Genomic DNA, 17,433 nt, shown 5'->3' with positions numbered 1-17,433 from the left:
GAAGAATTCTCTGGCCTCCCTGGGAAGAGATGATGGTATTTGAAGAAATGCAATTTCCTCCACTGTTTCTGCTGCTGTGACAGCAGCAGAATTATTCATTTCTGATTTTCTAAAAACATCCCAATCCCAATAAATTGTGGATTTCTGGCTAGAAACTTTAAATCCAAAACAAATAAATTTTTTTCCACATGTTGAAAGCACTGCTTTAGATATACAGAGCAATAAAAATATCTTTTTAAAATAGCAACAAAAATATTTTCAGTGCAAGCCAAAGTGATGCTCTACATTTACCTGCTTGCTGATGTTTTTCTAGACTCAAACCCAAAAATTTATCTGGGACAGACCATGCAAGGCTGAAGAAGGCTTTGAAAAGTCAGTGCTGAAATGTTTTCTGTTTATATTTTCTAGCATTTCACCAGGTTGGACACTCTTCTCGAGTTCATTGACTTGCATCCAGAAATGTCATTAGCAAAAAAAGCTTAAGTGGATTCTTTCTAGGCCTGACTGACCACAGAGCCTGAGAAGAGGTCGCCTTTACTTCCTCTGCTACTGGCTACAGCTAAAACCCCTCTGATGTCTGTAAAGACATAGGGACAAAACTTGCCTAAAGTCAGACTGGGGAATATCTATTGATTTCAATAAAGTTTTGACAAGTCAACATCAAAGAGAACCTTCTCCTGTGTTCTCTGAACACTTGAATTTATGTTGTAAACTCCATCAATACCAACAAAATAAATAGCCTCTTAAAGTCCATTATAACCATTATGGCTACTTAAGATTAAAGGAATACGATAATATTTGTTTGTACAGCTAATCAGTGTTGCAATCCTTAATAATGTTTCTGGTAGTTGCTGCATTGGAGTGTTAATCAGGATCTCTCCGATTACCAGCAATTGCTTAAGAAATAAAAACATGAAGTAAATAAGATAAATATTCTTCCTTGTTAATCAGACCAAAGATGAAAGGGGAAAAGAGTAATGGTCATCATTCCATTGGATATTAATAGTTGACTTAAATTTTTCAAGAGACTGCTCAAATGATGCTGTTTGTGCAGTCTTTTTTTGAAAACAAAACAAAACAAAAAAACCTTTTGAAATAGTGTAAGTTATTATTTTGAGCTGTAACACTTATAAATCACTTTTTATCTTCAGAGCACTGAAAAAGAGTACAGACCTTTGTTGATCTCACCAGCAAAGGATCTGGTACTGTTCCATGTTTCTGTGATGGGCTAAACACATTTTGGAGGACAGGGCCTTGTTACTGCCTTTCCCACCAAACACAGTAAGAATTTCAGGTAGCTGAATCTCATTGTGCTGTTTTGACAGGCAGGGAATCTGATATAGGTAATTTTAAAAATATGCCCAAGGTAGCAGAGGAAGTTGGTGGTAGTGGGACTACATCCCAGGAAATCCTGGTTCTGGTTCCAGGATGGTAGCCCTAGCCATTATCCTTCTCCAAACTTCAGTAGTGTGACTGCTGCAGACAAATCATCACGTTCTTCCACGTACCAGTCCTGGTGCTACAAAATACTGAATGCGTTATTAAGCAAAACATATTCCAAGCCTGTCATTGATTCAGGGCCTACAGTCTTGCAAGCATTATATCATTCATCTTTCTTATAAGTGGAAAAAATTCCCAGACTCTATTTTCTCTCCATAGAAACTACAGAGAAGCTGAAGTAATTAATGAAAAGTACTGGTGTCATGTGGACAAGAACAGGGTACACATTCAGCCCTTTCTTCAGCCATTCAGACTAATGGGAAGTATGCTTCTGTGTGGACCATATGACTGGGTCCAAAGGCTGGATTTAATATATTTGCAGCCCAATCATTTTCCCAAGGGAACTGTCAATTACCAGTGTGAGACAGAAAAGATGCTGATTACCTGGGCCAAACTCTGCTCTTGTTTGTGTCAGAACAATATCCCTGATTGCACTTGCTTCCGTGTGACTGTGGGTTGAGTTTGGCTCTGTCTCCTCAGTTCCCTGGGTTGTCTTTGAACCACAGGAACAGCGCTTTGAGACAGCTACTTGGGCAATTGCTAATGGCAGGAAAATCCACAGTTCTTCAGACATTAAGGCATTGTAAATACTGAAAGAAAATAAATCTGTGTTGTATTTTTTTTGGCGTGCAATGCCTAAAGCCTTATCTCTCATTCTGTCAGGAACCAAGGACTGTGTATACAGATGGTGCAATTTATTATGTTCTGTACTGTGATCAAGTGCTGAAATACCTTCAGGAAATCACCAGAAAGCCTGAAAAGCTTTGCTGTCTCTTGTGACTCCAGCTCACTAAAACTATAATTGAATGAGCACAATATATTAAGCCCTGTGTATTACACAGTAGGCTTACAGAAAAGGACGCCATCTTTTTCAGCATCATTACAGAAAATATCTTTGCTGTACAATTACAGCCTATACCTAGGACCATAATATCTCTGCTTCTCTGTATTCTGCTTTTATAAAACCAGAAGACAGGGATTTACAAATAGATGCCTAGGTTCAATGACTCTACCTCAACTCAGGTGTAACACCATTAAATTCCAGTGTGCTGCTCTCATTTGTAAAATGCTGCTGGGCCTGATAGTCCTGACATTTAAAACAGTGCCTGTCGGGGCTGAAATGAATGGACATGAAATGAATGTAACAGTGGCATGGAAAAAGAATTTTAGCTGTGTATCAGTTCAGAGATTAATGTATTTCCATTCCTGCTTCTCTGAGCAGATTTTTATGAAACTGATGATTAAACTCGGCTCAGTGAGTGCAAGAAATACAAAGAAAAACTAAAGTCAATATCCTCAAACTCATTCATCACTGGATATGAAATGTAAACCTTGGAACTAGTATTTTGTTCAAATCCATGTCCGTACTGCATTTGAAACATTGGAAACAGGATCCCTGTGTCATGGACCTAACAACAGATGTTTTATGGTCATCTTGATACCCGCAAGGCCCAACTTTCAGCAATAGCCACCATTCACAGAGCAGCTGTTTTGCTTTTAGTGCTTCACTGGAAGCACTACTGTTTCTGAAACTTTCTGTTTTCTACTGTTTCCTTCCCGTGGAGAAGCCGGACTGTGGTGCCTTGATATTGGGGAGGTGGTCTATCCACTTTCCTGCAAGCACTATTACACATTTCCGCGTGTTTTGTTAGAAACACAAATGCCATGAAGCATCTTCCCTATTACATCCCAGAGACACCGGGCCGACCCAGCCCCGTGTCCTGCCTGTCACAGGACAAGCCCTTGCATCACTCGTGAGGGAAGGGGTGAACACCAACAACTACCAACCCCAAAACCACCTGGCCGCAATTCGGATGAGGCTCCTCCAGGACAGGGTTGCCGGTTCGTCCCGCGCTTCCCCTTTGGGTCAGTCCCGCTCTCGGCTGCGGGGAGGGGGCGGGAGCGGGTGCGGCGCTTCCCGGCTGCCGCAGGTCCCCGAGCCGCCCGGGGCCGCCCCGGCGGGGCTCAGCGGAGGGCAGCTGCCGCCGGGAGGAGCCCGGGCGGGGAGGGAGAGACGAGGGGAGCCGTGCGCGGAAGGGACTGCCTCGATGGGCTTGAAAAATCACTGCAGCAGCGGCGGCGGGCTAGGGGGAGATGCAGTGCCCGGGCTGCGCGGCCGCGCCACTCTCCCCGCCTCTCCCCTCTGGCTCCGGCCCCGGCGCTGGCCCTGCCTCTTTTCCCCCGTGCCCGGCTCTAAACTTTTCCCGCCGCCCGCTCTCCTCCCGTGTGTGAGGGAGCCGCGAGCTCAGCGGTGAGCGCCGGCCGGGAAGCCCCCGGCACGGAGAGGCTGCTAGCGGCGACAGCCGGAGTATCCCGGGGAGGGGAAGCCGGCGGGGCGGGCGAGGAGAGAGGCGGGCAGGGCGGGGGTGGAGGCGCGTCTCCCTGCTGAGGGAGCCGGGACTTGCAGGGCTCTGGGTTTTCCCGACCACTCTTTCCCCTCCCCACCCGCCCATCTCCCTGCCTCCCTCCCCCCTCCTTCCCTCCCGCCTTCCCTCCCTCCCCTCCAGAATTAAAGTTGGGACAGTCGCGCTCCGGGGATGGGTGCGAGCCAACGCCTCTGCTGCCGGCTCGCTCTGCTCCCTCCCCAGGTCGCCCGGAGCCCGCGCCCGCCCGCCCAGGAGGGATGCTGCTCCGGCAGCTGCTGGGGCTGCTCCGCTACTGCTGGCCCTCCCTGCTGCTGCACTGTGCCCTCCACCCGCTCTGGGGGTCCCTCCAGGTAGGGCCGCCCGAGCCCGCTCGCAGCTGCGGGGCGCGGGGGGCGGCGGGGCCTGGGCGGGGGAAAAGCGGGGGCGCGGGCAGAGCCCCTCCGGCACCCCCGGCACTGCGGGGAGGAGGCCGTGGTGGGGCGGTGGTCGCGCGGGCGGCCCCCGAGCCGGGAGAGCTGTTGCGGTCCCCGGTGAGGGCCCCCCTCGCTGGGTGCTGCGGGACGGTGGGTGTGCGGGACGGGCGGCCGGTGCCAGCCCCGGAGCGCTGAACTCGGTCCGAGCGTGTTCGGTCCCGGCAGGATGGAGTTGACTTTCTTCGGCGCGCCGGCGGTCAGAGGGTTGGGAAGCGCATTTTGCTGTAGGTGGCAAAGATGCACGGAAAGAGGCAGCGGCGGAGCGGAGCCCCGGCGATCATGCCTTGCCGTGGGTTTTCGGTGTTGATTGCGAATTAAATTGAGGATTTTCTGGGTAAAGGGCTGAATCAGCTTTTGCCAACTCCGACGCTGTGGTGTTGTGTGACCTTGATTGTAATGTGGGCGGCCAGCAAGAGAGACTGGGAGAAATTGGTATACAGTGAGGGAGAGCGCCCATCCAGTTTGGAGAATCAGAACAGCAGCAAAGCTCAACTCAAATGCGTCACTTCAATATTTTAAAGTTTATTTATAATATATGTCTTCAGAGAAGTGATTGATGAGCCAGCCAAGTGCCGTTCAAGAACAGACCAATTACAGTTTCTTTCTTGGAAAAACAAAGTGGAGAGTCCGCATCTTTTACTCCCTGATCTAAACTTAGTGACTCCCAAGAGATTAAAGAGCGATGTTGTTTGTTTTAGCATCTTTTCTCTTGCCATGAATGACAAAGAGGATTTGTGCTCCTTATGGATTAAAATGAACAGAAATACAACAAAAACAACCGCCTTTAAACCAATATCCCCATCATAAAAATTTCTGCCAACTCTACCTTCCTGCTGTCCTCCTCAAGTATTCAGGTAGCTAATCTAAAGTTAAACTATAAGTGCATTTTTCAGGGAAGCGCAGTTGGGTGAAAAGAGATGCCTCCTGCAGCCTCTCTCTGATCAGTCAATTGAGCAGACAAAAAAAAAACCTTGGATAAACATCTTTCTGGCAAACTATTTACATGATCTAAAGCAAATTTTCGAAAATAATTACATTTATAAAAATTGAAACAGGCTCTGAGAAATACAAAAGCCAAGGAGTCCACCAGCCTTTCTTTGCAATACTTTGGAATTTGGATGCGTGTCCCGTTCATCAACTGTGCTTGTGCTATTACTTGCTGCTGTGTTGAAGAACAAGCAATAAGCCTGGTCACTCTCAAACTTTTTTTCAGTTTTCCCAAAACTAGGCTATGTCCAGGGCTCCCATCAGCAGGTTCCAAAGGGAAGGGCAGGTATGGAATGCTCACTGGCATGCCAGCCTTCCATCCTTCCTGTGACTGAAACTCCTTCATCCTTGAACCCCTCCCATGATTCCCTTCCCCGTGTTGAGTCATAATCCTTGCTCTTATCTTCAGTCTCACAAGCCATTCTCTCCTTGACTAATTCTGTAGTGTTGCAGTCGCTCCTCTGCCCTGCTCCATCTATAGCAACAGTCATGTTTTCTCACATCTTCCAGCTCCTCTTCACTCATTTGTCCCCACAAGGACTTAGTGTGGCATAGCCTTCCCTCCCACCTCTGCATTGCCTCCTTATGCCCTGCCGTGAGACACTTAAGAGAATCAGCCAGATGCTAATCAAAGGAGAAGCATTTATTTTACTAAAAACAAAACCAAGACAAAACCCACAATCTTTCCTTATTAGCGTGGTAGCCAGTTCTGTGACAAGAAGGAAGGGATGATTCTGTCAGAGGCTTTTGACATAATTTAAAAAAGAGCAGAAAGGGTCATGATAAATAGCAGGGTGACATTTTTTCTGGTTTTGTAAACATGGATCTGGATTAACTCTGATGTGAATTGCACAGAGCTGTCCTGGGATTTATGCAGTGGTGTAGAGATCTCATCTCGTCTCATCTCATCTCATCTCATCTCATCTCTGTAGACTGCTTCCAAGAGACAAAGCTCTTGCCACATCAGCAGGCTTTTAGAGGTCTCTGTGCCTTTTCAGTCAACTGTACTTTTCTTTTAAAGCTTTCCTCCTTTTACCTGATTAAAAAAGTCACAAGAAGGCCACCCTCCAGGGACTGTATTAATCCTCTTTTCCTATCCCACTCCGTGGAATGTACTTGTGGACTGCTGCAACCCCATGGGACTCTACTGAAATACTAAACAGTTCCACATGCAGATTTATTCTTCCACTGTATGCAAAGCAGGACGAGGATCACTGTTTCTACAAGAAATCTTGAATTAAAGAGAAATATGCCACAGGCACAAACTTCAACAGAGACTGCAAAAGGAAACCTCCAGTTATCACATTGTTTTTTCTTCCCTGGATATTTGTGGATCAGATTTTCATTTCCATAAGTATTTTAAAACATTTGTCCTTTTTTGCAAAACATGTTCACATCAAATGCACAAATCCATAAAGTCAACTCTACATATTTTCAGAGCAGGGAAAAAATTCATCAGCTTGAAGTCCAGGCAGCATATGTCTAGACTGGCCAACTGCTCAGTGTGTTAAGAAAGCCTCATGCCAAACAAGAAAAAGTTTCAGATAGGCCAAGAAAAGGTGTTCATGGCACCTCCAGCACCTGGAGGAATGTCTGGAAGAGCTAGGGAGCAAACCCTGTGGATCCGTCTCCAAAGGTGATCCCTTTGCCAAGGCAACCTCTGTGCCACAAACTGCCTGGCAGCCTGGTGGGTGCCTGGTGGGTTTCTAGTTACACCTTACCTGCAAGGGTATTCCAGAGCCATTCTGGGGCCATGGAAGAGTCCAGCAGAACAAATAAGCAGTGAAGTTTGAGGCCAGGTTCATTTAGATGACCTGGCCATAGAAAGGTGTGGCTCTTTCAAAATGCTTTTCTTTTCCAGCCACATGCTGTAAAGGCAGCTTACCTTGAATTGCAGACAGTAAGAAAGAAACACGGAGTATTATTTCATCATCTTCTGCCAGAGCAAGATTGTTCCCTAAAGCATATTTTCTAGTGATTTTTTCTGATTACCTTTAGAAGACACAAGTAATAGCCTTCATTTCTTTCATAAGAAGACTAATAGACATCAACAGGAAGATTTTTTTCCTTGAAAAGGAGCCAAATGCCTTTCTTTTTGCCCTGCTTCTCTCTTGCTACTGTTATCTGCTGCTTTATGTTACTGTTACTGTTCTATCTTCTTGCTGCAGTCCTTGACTATTTCTCTCCTTGAGGCCCTCAACCTCGATTTGGGTCTTTCCTTTTCCTGGCAGATTTCAACCACCTTAAAATATCTTTGTTTTTAAAACTAAACCTTTAAGACAAACCCCTGTCAAGGTAATATTTATGTTCCCACTTCTGTTTTCTAACAGCCACACATTTTACCCAGTGACAGGAAAAGGGAAACAAATAGGTGATAAAGCCCATACTTTTAAATGTCAGTTCTTTCCCGACTATTTAAAAATGATCATGGGAAATTTTTATAGAGGTTCAGGCTAAAGTATTGAGAAACAGAGCAACTTTCTTTCTTTCTTTCTTTCTTTCTTTCTTTCTTTCTTTCTTTCTTTTTTCCCCCTAAAATAATATTTTTAAGTAGACAGGAGCAGGAGCAGCAAGTGACTGGTCATGTATGGGGTTAATCTTGTCTGCAAAGTAATTGAGAAAATTATCCACAATTTTCTGAGGACACTATTACCAGCCTAAGGTAGGAGAGCCTCCAGGGATTTAAAAACAGTCAATAGCTCTAAAAAAAGACAGAGCAAGCCTTTGGTTCTGGTTGATATTAAGTTAGAGCAATAAGTCAATGTAGCTTTGCTATACCAGCACTGTCTTCAGACTTACATATGCAAAGCTGCTTCTGGTCTGCAAACAAAGCTGGCTCTAAGTCTGCTCAATGTTATTCTTCCCTGTGTCCATCCTCTCCCATCACACTGCATCCTGCAAGACTGGAGTGAGCTCACAGGATTCAATAACCAAGGGCCTAGGCAGGGGACAGTAGTTGTAGCTAGGAGTTAATAGTTGCTTCCTAATCAGTTGCTGAGACCAGTGTAGAGGTGTTGCCCTCCTCCTTCTGCCAGCACAGTAAATCTTGTCACACCTGTTGAACGAGGAGGTACTCCAGGTGTGCCCCCAACACTGCATGGGAAGGACACTTCTCTCACAGGGCTCTCTTTGGGAGTGTGCCTGGACCCCAGCCCCTCAAGTGAGCAGTGTTGGAAGAGCTGAAACAGCATGGAGGATATTCTGCTGCCTGGGATCCCTTACTTTAAAAACAAGTAAACCTTCTTAGCAGACAGATTTATTACTAGTCATGAGGGATTACGCAGCCAAGTCGCTTTGATTCATTAGAGTGTTGAGAGAGTTTGTGTAAGTTCCTGGAAGCTGTTCTGGGATGGTCTTAAACCATCCTCTTACTGTTACCTGATGGTGAAGGGGAAAGTTGGAAAGCACTTGTGCTGAATTTGTTTTTCCCTATGTCTGGTAATAGATTTAGACAAGCTGTTTAAAGAACTGAGCCTTCTGCTTTATGCTGTGCTGAGCTGTCCTTCCAACTCAGCTACATGTAGCCTTTTCTATTCTTTTCTCCCTCCCTATAATATTTAATCAACAAAGCCCTACCTCCATTTCCCTGAGGCCAGAGTAATGCGTCTTTCTGCATTTAGAAACCTCCTACGCATGTGAACACGTCCTTTGTGCAGTGATGTTGTTTTAATTAGCCACGTCTCTCTTTTTGGCCAGAAATATATAAAATGACTGTGTACAGCTTTCCTGCAGCCAAGAGGCAGTGCAGCCCTCTTGGTGCCCAGCTGTGGGTAGTGGGAGAGGCACGCTGGCTGTGCTGGGGGCCAGGCTTGAGCAAGGAGAGGAGAAAGACTGTGTGCTCAGAGCTGGCAGGGGAAGGGAACCAAAGCTTGGGCAGGAGAGAGAAGTGGGGAGAAGGCAACCCTGGGTGACCCTGGCAGAGAGGCAGAAGAAGCCTGCCTAAAACAGATCAGAAAGCATGGCATGAGACATCCTCTTTGTAATGACCAACGTGTTGTGGAAAAAAGCTCATTAAAGAAGGTGATGTTAGGCCAAAACTATTAGGACAATAACCCGCCTGAGACCAGACTGTACAAGACAATATGCTAGCATAACTCTGCTTAGCTTCAGCAGGACACAAGTCTGTCCCAGGCGGTCTCCTAATACTTACATTCAAAGTGCTTGTTAGATAACATGCTTATTAATCTTTCAGGCTTCGCTTTGTCTCTTCAAAATTGTATCCAGTATAAGTCATTCAAGAAGAGCTGGCTTAGAGACCTCTGAAGTTAACACCACTCAGAAGCTTCTGTGATGCTCAGCAAATTTCCTTTTCATTGGGGACTGACTCCATTTTGTAGCATTATATTTTACTGAATTTTAGTGACTATTCCTTGAATCCATAGTTATGTAAATACTACTGATGATAAGAAAAACATGCTGTTAATAAATGGTCCTTGTCATGACCAGATGAAGCTACTGAATGTATCATATACCAGTACTGGCTAAATCATTGTCCATGGCCAAGTGATGTTTATACTTGGGTTCTGCAATGCCTCATCTTCACTTTTATTATTAGCCAGCACTGCATCTTGCAGAGGCTACAAAGTGGCGTTTTTATTTTAACCATGTTATTGCTGTGGTCCACAGATGATTAAAATGCGGGTAGCCTCTCCTCTTGGCAGGAAGTGAAACACCCCGTGAAATCCTCTGTGAACTTCCAAGTGAGGCTGGCAAAGCAGAGGAGAGATGTCCTCTGGCTTTCAGTTCTGCCATAAGGAAAATGAACATAATCCTGACCCTAACTGTCTTGTAATTTTTATTAGCTCTCTTTGGCTTGCAGCAATGACCCTGTAAATAATGCATGCTGCTAGATGGCTTTCCTAAGGAAAGAAGGCTTATGCAATCATATTGTCTGCCACTGCCTGCCTTCTCCTTACCCCATAATAACTCAAAAACCAGCTGCCCAATTTCAACCAAATTTGACAGAGGGAAAGAGGTCTTGAAGATATTGTGTTAAATAAAAAAAATTTAAAATGGGGACCACATAGGGAAGAGACATCTTAGGAACATTAGCTCAGTTCTCACTACAGATCTGAGGTGCCACTCAGGTACTCAAGTCTAAGAAACAGATTCATCAGTTTTCACTGTTCTGCTGCTCATGCAATGACTTGTTTCTTCACAGATCACTCAGGGTGAGCCCCAGAAGTCATGCTCCAAGCCTGTAGCAGAGAAATTTACAGAGAGCTGCCAGGAAATTTGCCAGTGCAGGCCACCTCCACTGTTACCACCGCCTCCTCCACCTCCACCGCCCCCGAGGTTGCTAGCGGTGCCAAGTAAGTAGCTACTGGTACAGTTGTGCTGTGCTGAAGAAGGACAAAGTGATGGGGACACCTGGACATACAGGAGAAAGGATGTGGGAAAGGGCACAGCTAGCTCATTTGTCATTTTCCACTTAGCAAATGGAAGAAGAAATGTTCTCAGTAGAGATGGAGATCTGTTTTCTGATCAATGAATAATTCTTGGCTTTTGGAGGAAAGCCAGAGAAATTCCCTCCTTTCATTGTGTTATATATGACTTTCTGGTTTTAAATGGTTCCCTAATCCCCTAGCCCTGGGAAATGCTTTCCTACGGAGACATAGTGCTGTGCTGCCCCTTGAGTTGCATGACCTCCTTTTTAGCCAGGTTTGCAGCTTGAAGGTCTGGGTGCTCCAAGGCAAATTAATTTATAAGCAGACAAAAATCCAAACACTCTGTCTAGACCATTCAGTACGTTTGACTGTTGTCAAGACACTGGAGCACTACAGTTTACCATAGCAGTGAGTCAGGCTCACTGGTTTTAAATTGCTTACAACTGTTACAAAAATAGGAGGCATGTCAGGAGTCAGTGGCAAGGGAGAAGTTTTCCAACTAATGCACATACAGGCTAAGACTCATTTATTTCTCTTCATACAAATCAGTGCTTACTGAGCCTTACCCAGCGCATCCAAGCTTCTCCTAATTTCCAGCCATGCATCCCCATGACCAGCACACCTGGTGCCTTCAATTCCTGCTGGCTACCTCTGCAGCTGCTTTCCACATCAGTGTTCCTGTGATCCCTGACATACAGATAATTTCTGGAGAGTGATAGCTGTCCCCATGGTCCCTGCACAGTGGGACAGAGCTTCCCAGTTCTGTATGCACCCACTGGGTTCAGGGACACAGGCTGGGTCCTGGGTGTTTGGTATTCCAGTAAATCTCCTTAAAGCTTATGCATTTTCATAAATTCATCTTTCCCAATAAGGCTGCCTATTAGTTCTTCTCCCTGCTTATATAAACTCTCATGAGAGCAGTGTTGCTTAGTGTATCCAGTATCCTCAGCACTTCCCCCAAGGAAAAATAAATCATTAGGTATCATCATCTGGCTGTTTATCAGCGCCATCTCCAGATGTGCAGAAGACATGAAGAAGGCTTCTGCGCAGCTTTTAGTCAGGCAGAGGACAGGCAGAATTTTTCAGTGTCTTTTCTGCCAGGAGCATGCTTTGTACTTGTGCTACACTGCAGAAAATTAAGGCAAAGGCAGAGAAAAACCAACAGTGGAACACTTGGGAAAGGAAGTACAAAGACAGCTGGGAAAGCAGAGAGGGATGGTTTTTATAGCAGGAAAAATCTCTTTCCGTGTTCAGGAAAATGTCATGGACAGTAATATTGAAAATTACCTTGATCTTTGTATCACAGACAGAAAATAAGGTACTTTGTCACTCTCTTTTCTTGTACCTGGGGTACCCCGTTGCCCTGAGGGGGATGAGATGTGGCGGAGGGTTGTCACAGGGACCAGCCCTGCTGACCAGCTGCACTGGGAAGGGAGCACCACTGCCAGGCTGCTTCCTCTCCATCAGGCAGCTGCTCTGAGTGCATGAATATGTCCCCTGTCAAGTGGGAATGAAATCATGTCAGAAAAAAGGAAGTCTGTCACACACTGCAAAAAGAAGAACAAGAAACCAAATGGGCCTGTGACTAGGATAGCCTGATGCTTTCTCAGGCTGGATTGCCAGGTGCTAACACAGTTCTAAAAATGAGCTGTATAAATCCAGATGACTAATATTTAAGCAAGTGACTTCATTTCAAATACAATGAAACAAAGAGATTCCACATTTCTTTTACTGGTACGCTTTAGAGTAGCAATCAAGTGTCTCATCTTGAAAGATGCTTTCATTATCATCAGCTGTCTAGGCACTGTGATTAGTCCATGTGTACAGCAATCCCCTTCCTTGGGAGAAAGAACAAGCCTCGTGGTTAAATATTGATGTTACAGATAGTGCTTTTAAATGGTATTCAGAGGAGAGGGAAGTAAAGAGCCAAAAGCTGTCGTGAAGTGGTTGATGCTAGACTTGCACTTTGCACTTTCTAAGTGAATAAAGTTTAGTACTGAAAAGACCTCTGCAGAAAAACAGCAGTCCAGGAGCTGCAAGATTTTTACCTTTACAAGGTACAGTGTCTGTGCCATGAGGTACTACATAAAGATGCTGGAATTGCTTTCAGGGCTTTGTCAGGTGCAAAAGGCTGCAGTCTGCTAGGCACCGTCCTTAAAAGCTCTCTCTGCAAACAAACTGAATATTGGTGGAGATTTAGATCAACTTTAAAGCAGTTACCATGGTTTGGGCTGGGTGATTAAAGCCAATAGATGCAAAAATCCTGTCTATCCAGTCACTACAGACACTAACAGTTCAGTTATCTGCTGTATGAAGCATCTTGTGCTCTTTGACGTGGCCTCCAGCTGCTGCTGTGAAAAAGCAGGGAACCTTCTGTGTGTCCTATTAGTCCCACCTGATTGTTTTACAAACCCTACTTGGTTGTATGGGATGGCACTGCATAACTGTTTGTGAACAGCTGAATCACTCCCTGAAAGGCTTTTGTTGTGCTTGAGGACTTTTAGGAACAATTACAGTACATTTAGTGTCTCTTTAGACATTTCAATATTGACAGGTTGATCCAGCAACAAATCTTTAGCTCTGCTTCCTGCAGATAGATTTATACAAAATCTGTTAAATGCAGAGAATCCTGGAATTCACATATAATAGCTGGCAAATGCTGTGTTTACTCTGAGGGGAAATAACCTAATTCCCTCTGCAGAAAATGGGTAGAATCACACACAGCTTAGCAGGCAGTCTAAAAGCACAAGTAGTGTTAGGAGCACCAGCTTTCCATGGTTTAGGAGACACTTCCCTGTTGCAGTTGTGTATTTACATCAAGAATGTGTGGGGAGTCTTTCAGCACACCCTGAGGAGGCACTGAATAAATGAATGAAGCTACATGAATATGGGAAATTTAATGGAATGCTTTTGTCCTCCTTCAGGGATGACCCCAGCTCTCCTTTCCCCATGTTTCTAACTCCTTCACACAGACCACTGGTGTTTCTGGTGTCCCATCCAACTGCTGCTCTTGCCTCCAGTGCCTCCACTCTGCAGCCAATTCCATCATGGCAGCATAACCCTGTGCCTCCTCCTGGGAATTCGTCTGCCTTACAGTATCTAGATGAAGGCTGCCGTCAGCCATGCTGCTTCCTGTGCATGCTGGTTCTCTCAGAATTGCTGGTTCACCCTTATCTTTTTTTGCAAAGTGGGACACATGGAGTATTTAAGTTTTGACTTTCCTGAGCTTCATTTCAGATGGAGTTTTTTGTCATCCCATGGAGATACTGCTGTCTGGTTCAGTACAGATGTGTACCTTACTGAGGGGCTCCAAGGAGAGGGGCTCTAGCCTGTGTTAGAAGTAGCTGGGATGGTGGGGACTGTGTGATGAAGTGGTGAGGACTGTCAGGAGACATGGTCCCTGAGTCCGTGGCAGTTCCTCCAGACAGTTTGGCACATTGATGTTTCCGGAGTAACTCCCCTTATGCAAGCAGCAGCCTGCTCTTTAACCCATGCCTAGAAAACTGCTCATTGATGAAGTGAAAGGAAAGCTCATGAGGCTCTAAGGGGCCTAAGGCCAACTGAACTTAGATGCTGACAGCAAAGGAAGAAGGAACTTTCAATGAAATTGAGTGTGTTCCCTAGATGTGGCTGTAATGACCTGAAGGCAATAGAGATGCTCAGAACCTGGCCTTTAATTAACTGTGTCTTTTTCTCTCCATCTGCTTTCCTCCTTGTCTCTGGATTTCAGCCAAGACTAAGACAAGGTGGATGGAATACTTGTTTAGGCAGCATTTCTAACCCAGCTTCACAGACCCGTGAGATTAAGCTAGTTCAAGTCATGTTGACCCCTGAAAATCTGAAAAACAGCTGTTGTCAACCCTTAAATACTCCGTGAGCATGCAGGTTTCTCCAGGGGCATTGCAAAGAAGAAAGGACTTTTTCTGGAAGTAAAAGCCAGGCTTTCAAACCAGGAAAGGGGGAAGAGGGTAGAGCTAGACATATGCTGTAGTCAGCATCAGTTTTAATCTGTGTAAGGTCTTAGGAAAAAACAAATTCAGACGTGACTTCTTTAAAATGGTATGAGGAAGAGAAAGGATGTCCTTGCATGTACCCCTCACTTTTTGGTGAGCAGCATTTGCTGTCTCTGCTCTGCCCTTCTCCCATACTGGGTGAGGAGTCCATGGTATTGCCATCTGCTCTCTGGATGATGGAAGTGTTCAGTCAAACATTGGTTCAGTCAAAATTTAGAGGAGGAAACTTAAGCTGAGTCTGGATACACGAACCAGTCTCTAACATTTGGATGCTTGCACATACATACAAAGTGAAGTCTTTACAGCTCCTGACCTTAGTAGAAGTTTGCCCTGAGCTGTCAGTTGAGATCAAGCACGATCATGTCAGTGCAAAGCCAAAGTGAATGACATCACCACAGAGGACTCTAATCTCCATGCAGTAATTGTATCATTTTGTTTTTCAAGATGAAATCTTTATCTTTGGAGACAGAGCATCTAATTAACTAATTATTTGGACTGATGAAAATGCCAAAATAAAAATGACCAACTACAAGAAGGGTGAAACCTTTTGGCAACTATATAAGCTCAGATGTACAGCTTAATTTCAGAAAGCATGCAGGGTCCCTTCAGTGCAAGTAGGAAAGCTAAAGACATTCAGATCTTTTGGGACAGATCATAGATTCATGGAATGGCTCAGGTTAAAAGGGACCTTAAAGATCATCTAGTTCCACCCCCTGCCATGGGCAGGGATGCCTTCCCCTAGACCAGGTTCCTCAAAGCCCCATCCAAGCTGGCCTTGAACACTTTCAGGGATGGGGAATCCACAGTTTCCCTGGGCAGCCTGTTCCAGTGGCTCACCACCCGCACACTAAAGAATTTCTTCCTGGTATCTAATCTAAACTTATGCTCTTTCAGTTTAAATCCATTACCCCTTGTCCTCAGCCATACATGCCCTTGTAAAATGTCCCTCTCCAGCTTTCTTGTAGGCTCCCTTCAGGTACTGAATGGTGCTATAAGGTCTCCCTGGAGTTTTCTTGAACTCTCTCAGCCTGTCTCATAGAAGAGATGCTCCAGCCCTCTGATCATCTTCATGCCCCCCTCTGGACTCACTCCAAGAGGTCCCCATCCTCCTTATATTGGGCCCAGAGCTGATCACAGAACTGCAGATGGGGTCTCATGAGAGTGGAGTAGAGGGGAGAATCCCCTCCTTCAACCTGCTGGTCACGCTTTTGTTGATGCACCCAGGATACACTTGGCTTTCTGGGCTGAGCACACATTGCTGGGTCATGTCAAGCTTCTTGTCTACCAGCACCCCTAAGTCTTTCACTTGAGGGCTGCTCTTAATCTATTCTCTTCACGGATTTTATTTGTACTTGGGATGGCCCTGACGTGGGTGAAGGACCTTGTTGAACTTCATGAGGTTTGCACAGGCCCACTGCTCAAACCTGTCCCCTCTGGATGGCATCCCTTCCCTCTGGATGGCATCTGCTCCCTCTGGGTGGCATCCATTCCCTCCAGCATGTTGACTGCATGACACATCTTGGTCTTGTCAGCAAACTTGCTGAGGATGTGCTCAATCCCACTGCCCGTGTTGCTGACAGAGATGTCACACAGCACCAGTCCTAATACCAACTGCTGAGGAATGCCACACATCTCTGGACTGCCACAATGTATATCTATTAGGCAGGAATCTGAGGAACAGGAATAGTCTGGAACTTCTTAAACTTTGTGTGGGTTTTAAAGTAACCAGAGTTTTCCGATTTGTCTTGCTAATTGTTAAAATAGCTTTTCATAGCAAGAACTTGTTATAGAAATAGACATTGTATAGCTCTAGGACATAAAAGAATAAGAAATGGGTTTTTCTGGGTCCTAAATCCTGGTGGTAGGATGCACAGGTGACCCAGTGTGGATTCAAAGAATGAGTTTGAACCTCATGCTGAGTACTGTCTCTACGTCGCTATTCCAGCAGGAAAGCTGAGCATGGTCCTGATGCTCACCAATACATTTCTTGTACTTGAATGCTGATGTGTTTGCCTACTCAATGCCTAAAGGACTTGTGTCATTGGCAGACGTCTGATTGTCCCCCAGGAGTTGAGGGGAAGTTGTGATTGCAAAATGAATTGAAATCTTCCTGGAGGCCACAATGTGTCTTCAAATATGGCATGCCCGATAATCAGCTCAGGTCAGTCTGATGTAGGCTGCAGCAGTAGGAGTTGAGCATCTCAGGCAGCTCTGACTTTAAGTTTCCCTTTGGTTAGGCACTTCATTTTGTGAGGGCTTTTTATCTTTACAATCAGCCACTGCAAAGCTGCTGGCCATAAGGTCTCAGCTGGCAGGACCAGCCTTCACCTACTGCCCTTCTGCCTGAAAGACTTGTTCAAAGTAGTTTTGAGATATTTGGACATGTTTGAGGAATCTTGGGTGGATTTCTCCCAAGTGATGCCCAAAGGAATTGTTAGCAAACAGGTGGGGCTGGGTTTGTTTTATAATATGGGGAAGACATTTCCCTCCATGCTGCATACAACATAGTGACTACCAAAACTGAACAGCTGAGAACTACAGTAGCCCCAAAATGGCAGGGCACACATTGTCTCCTGCATGAAGACAAATACAGTAGAGACTGCTACTGTGAGAGCAAGTCTGGTCTAGACAGTGACTTTTTTAAATGCAAACAGAATGCTGAAACAGGGAAGCCCTTCCAGTTTTGGTAACACAGCTGTCATACTGT

The 17,433-nt window shown here is 45.4% G+C and overlaps 1 protein-coding gene across 4 annotated transcripts in view; it reads left to right on the top strand.

Moving 5' to 3' along the window:
• The first annotated feature begins 3,959 nt into the window (after nucleotides 1-3,959).
• The window catches only part of PRIMA1 (proline rich membrane anchor 1), a 52,627-nt gene continuing 39,153 nt past the window's right edge, over nucleotides 3,960-17,433 (top strand). The window contains exons 1-2 of one of the 4 annotated variants that reach the window (XM_042047567.1): nucleotides 3,960-4,216; nucleotides 10,488-10,638. In XM_042047567.1, the coding sequence (XP_041903501.1) occupies nucleotides 4,124-4,216; nucleotides 10,488-10,638 (244 nt within the window). In that variant the 5' untranslated portion in view covers nucleotides 3,960-4,123. The remainder of the gene's footprint in view (nucleotides 4,217-10,487; nucleotides 10,639-17,433) is intronic. The other 3 variants (XM_042047568.1, XM_042047570.1, XM_042047569.1) reach the window with 3 other exon arrangements.

This window comes from Corvus kubaryi, unplaced genomic scaffold (assembly GCF_017639235.1).
Source record: "Corvus kubaryi isolate FWS band 111438036 unplaced genomic scaffold, C.kubaryi_AGA036_p1.0 66, whole genome shotgun sequence".
Classification (NCBI taxonomy): Eukaryota; Metazoa; Chordata; class Aves; order Passeriformes; family Corvidae; genus Corvus; species Corvus kubaryi.
Note: the sequence above shows the minus strand (reverse complement) of the source record. Positions and strands in the feature narration are given on the sequence as shown.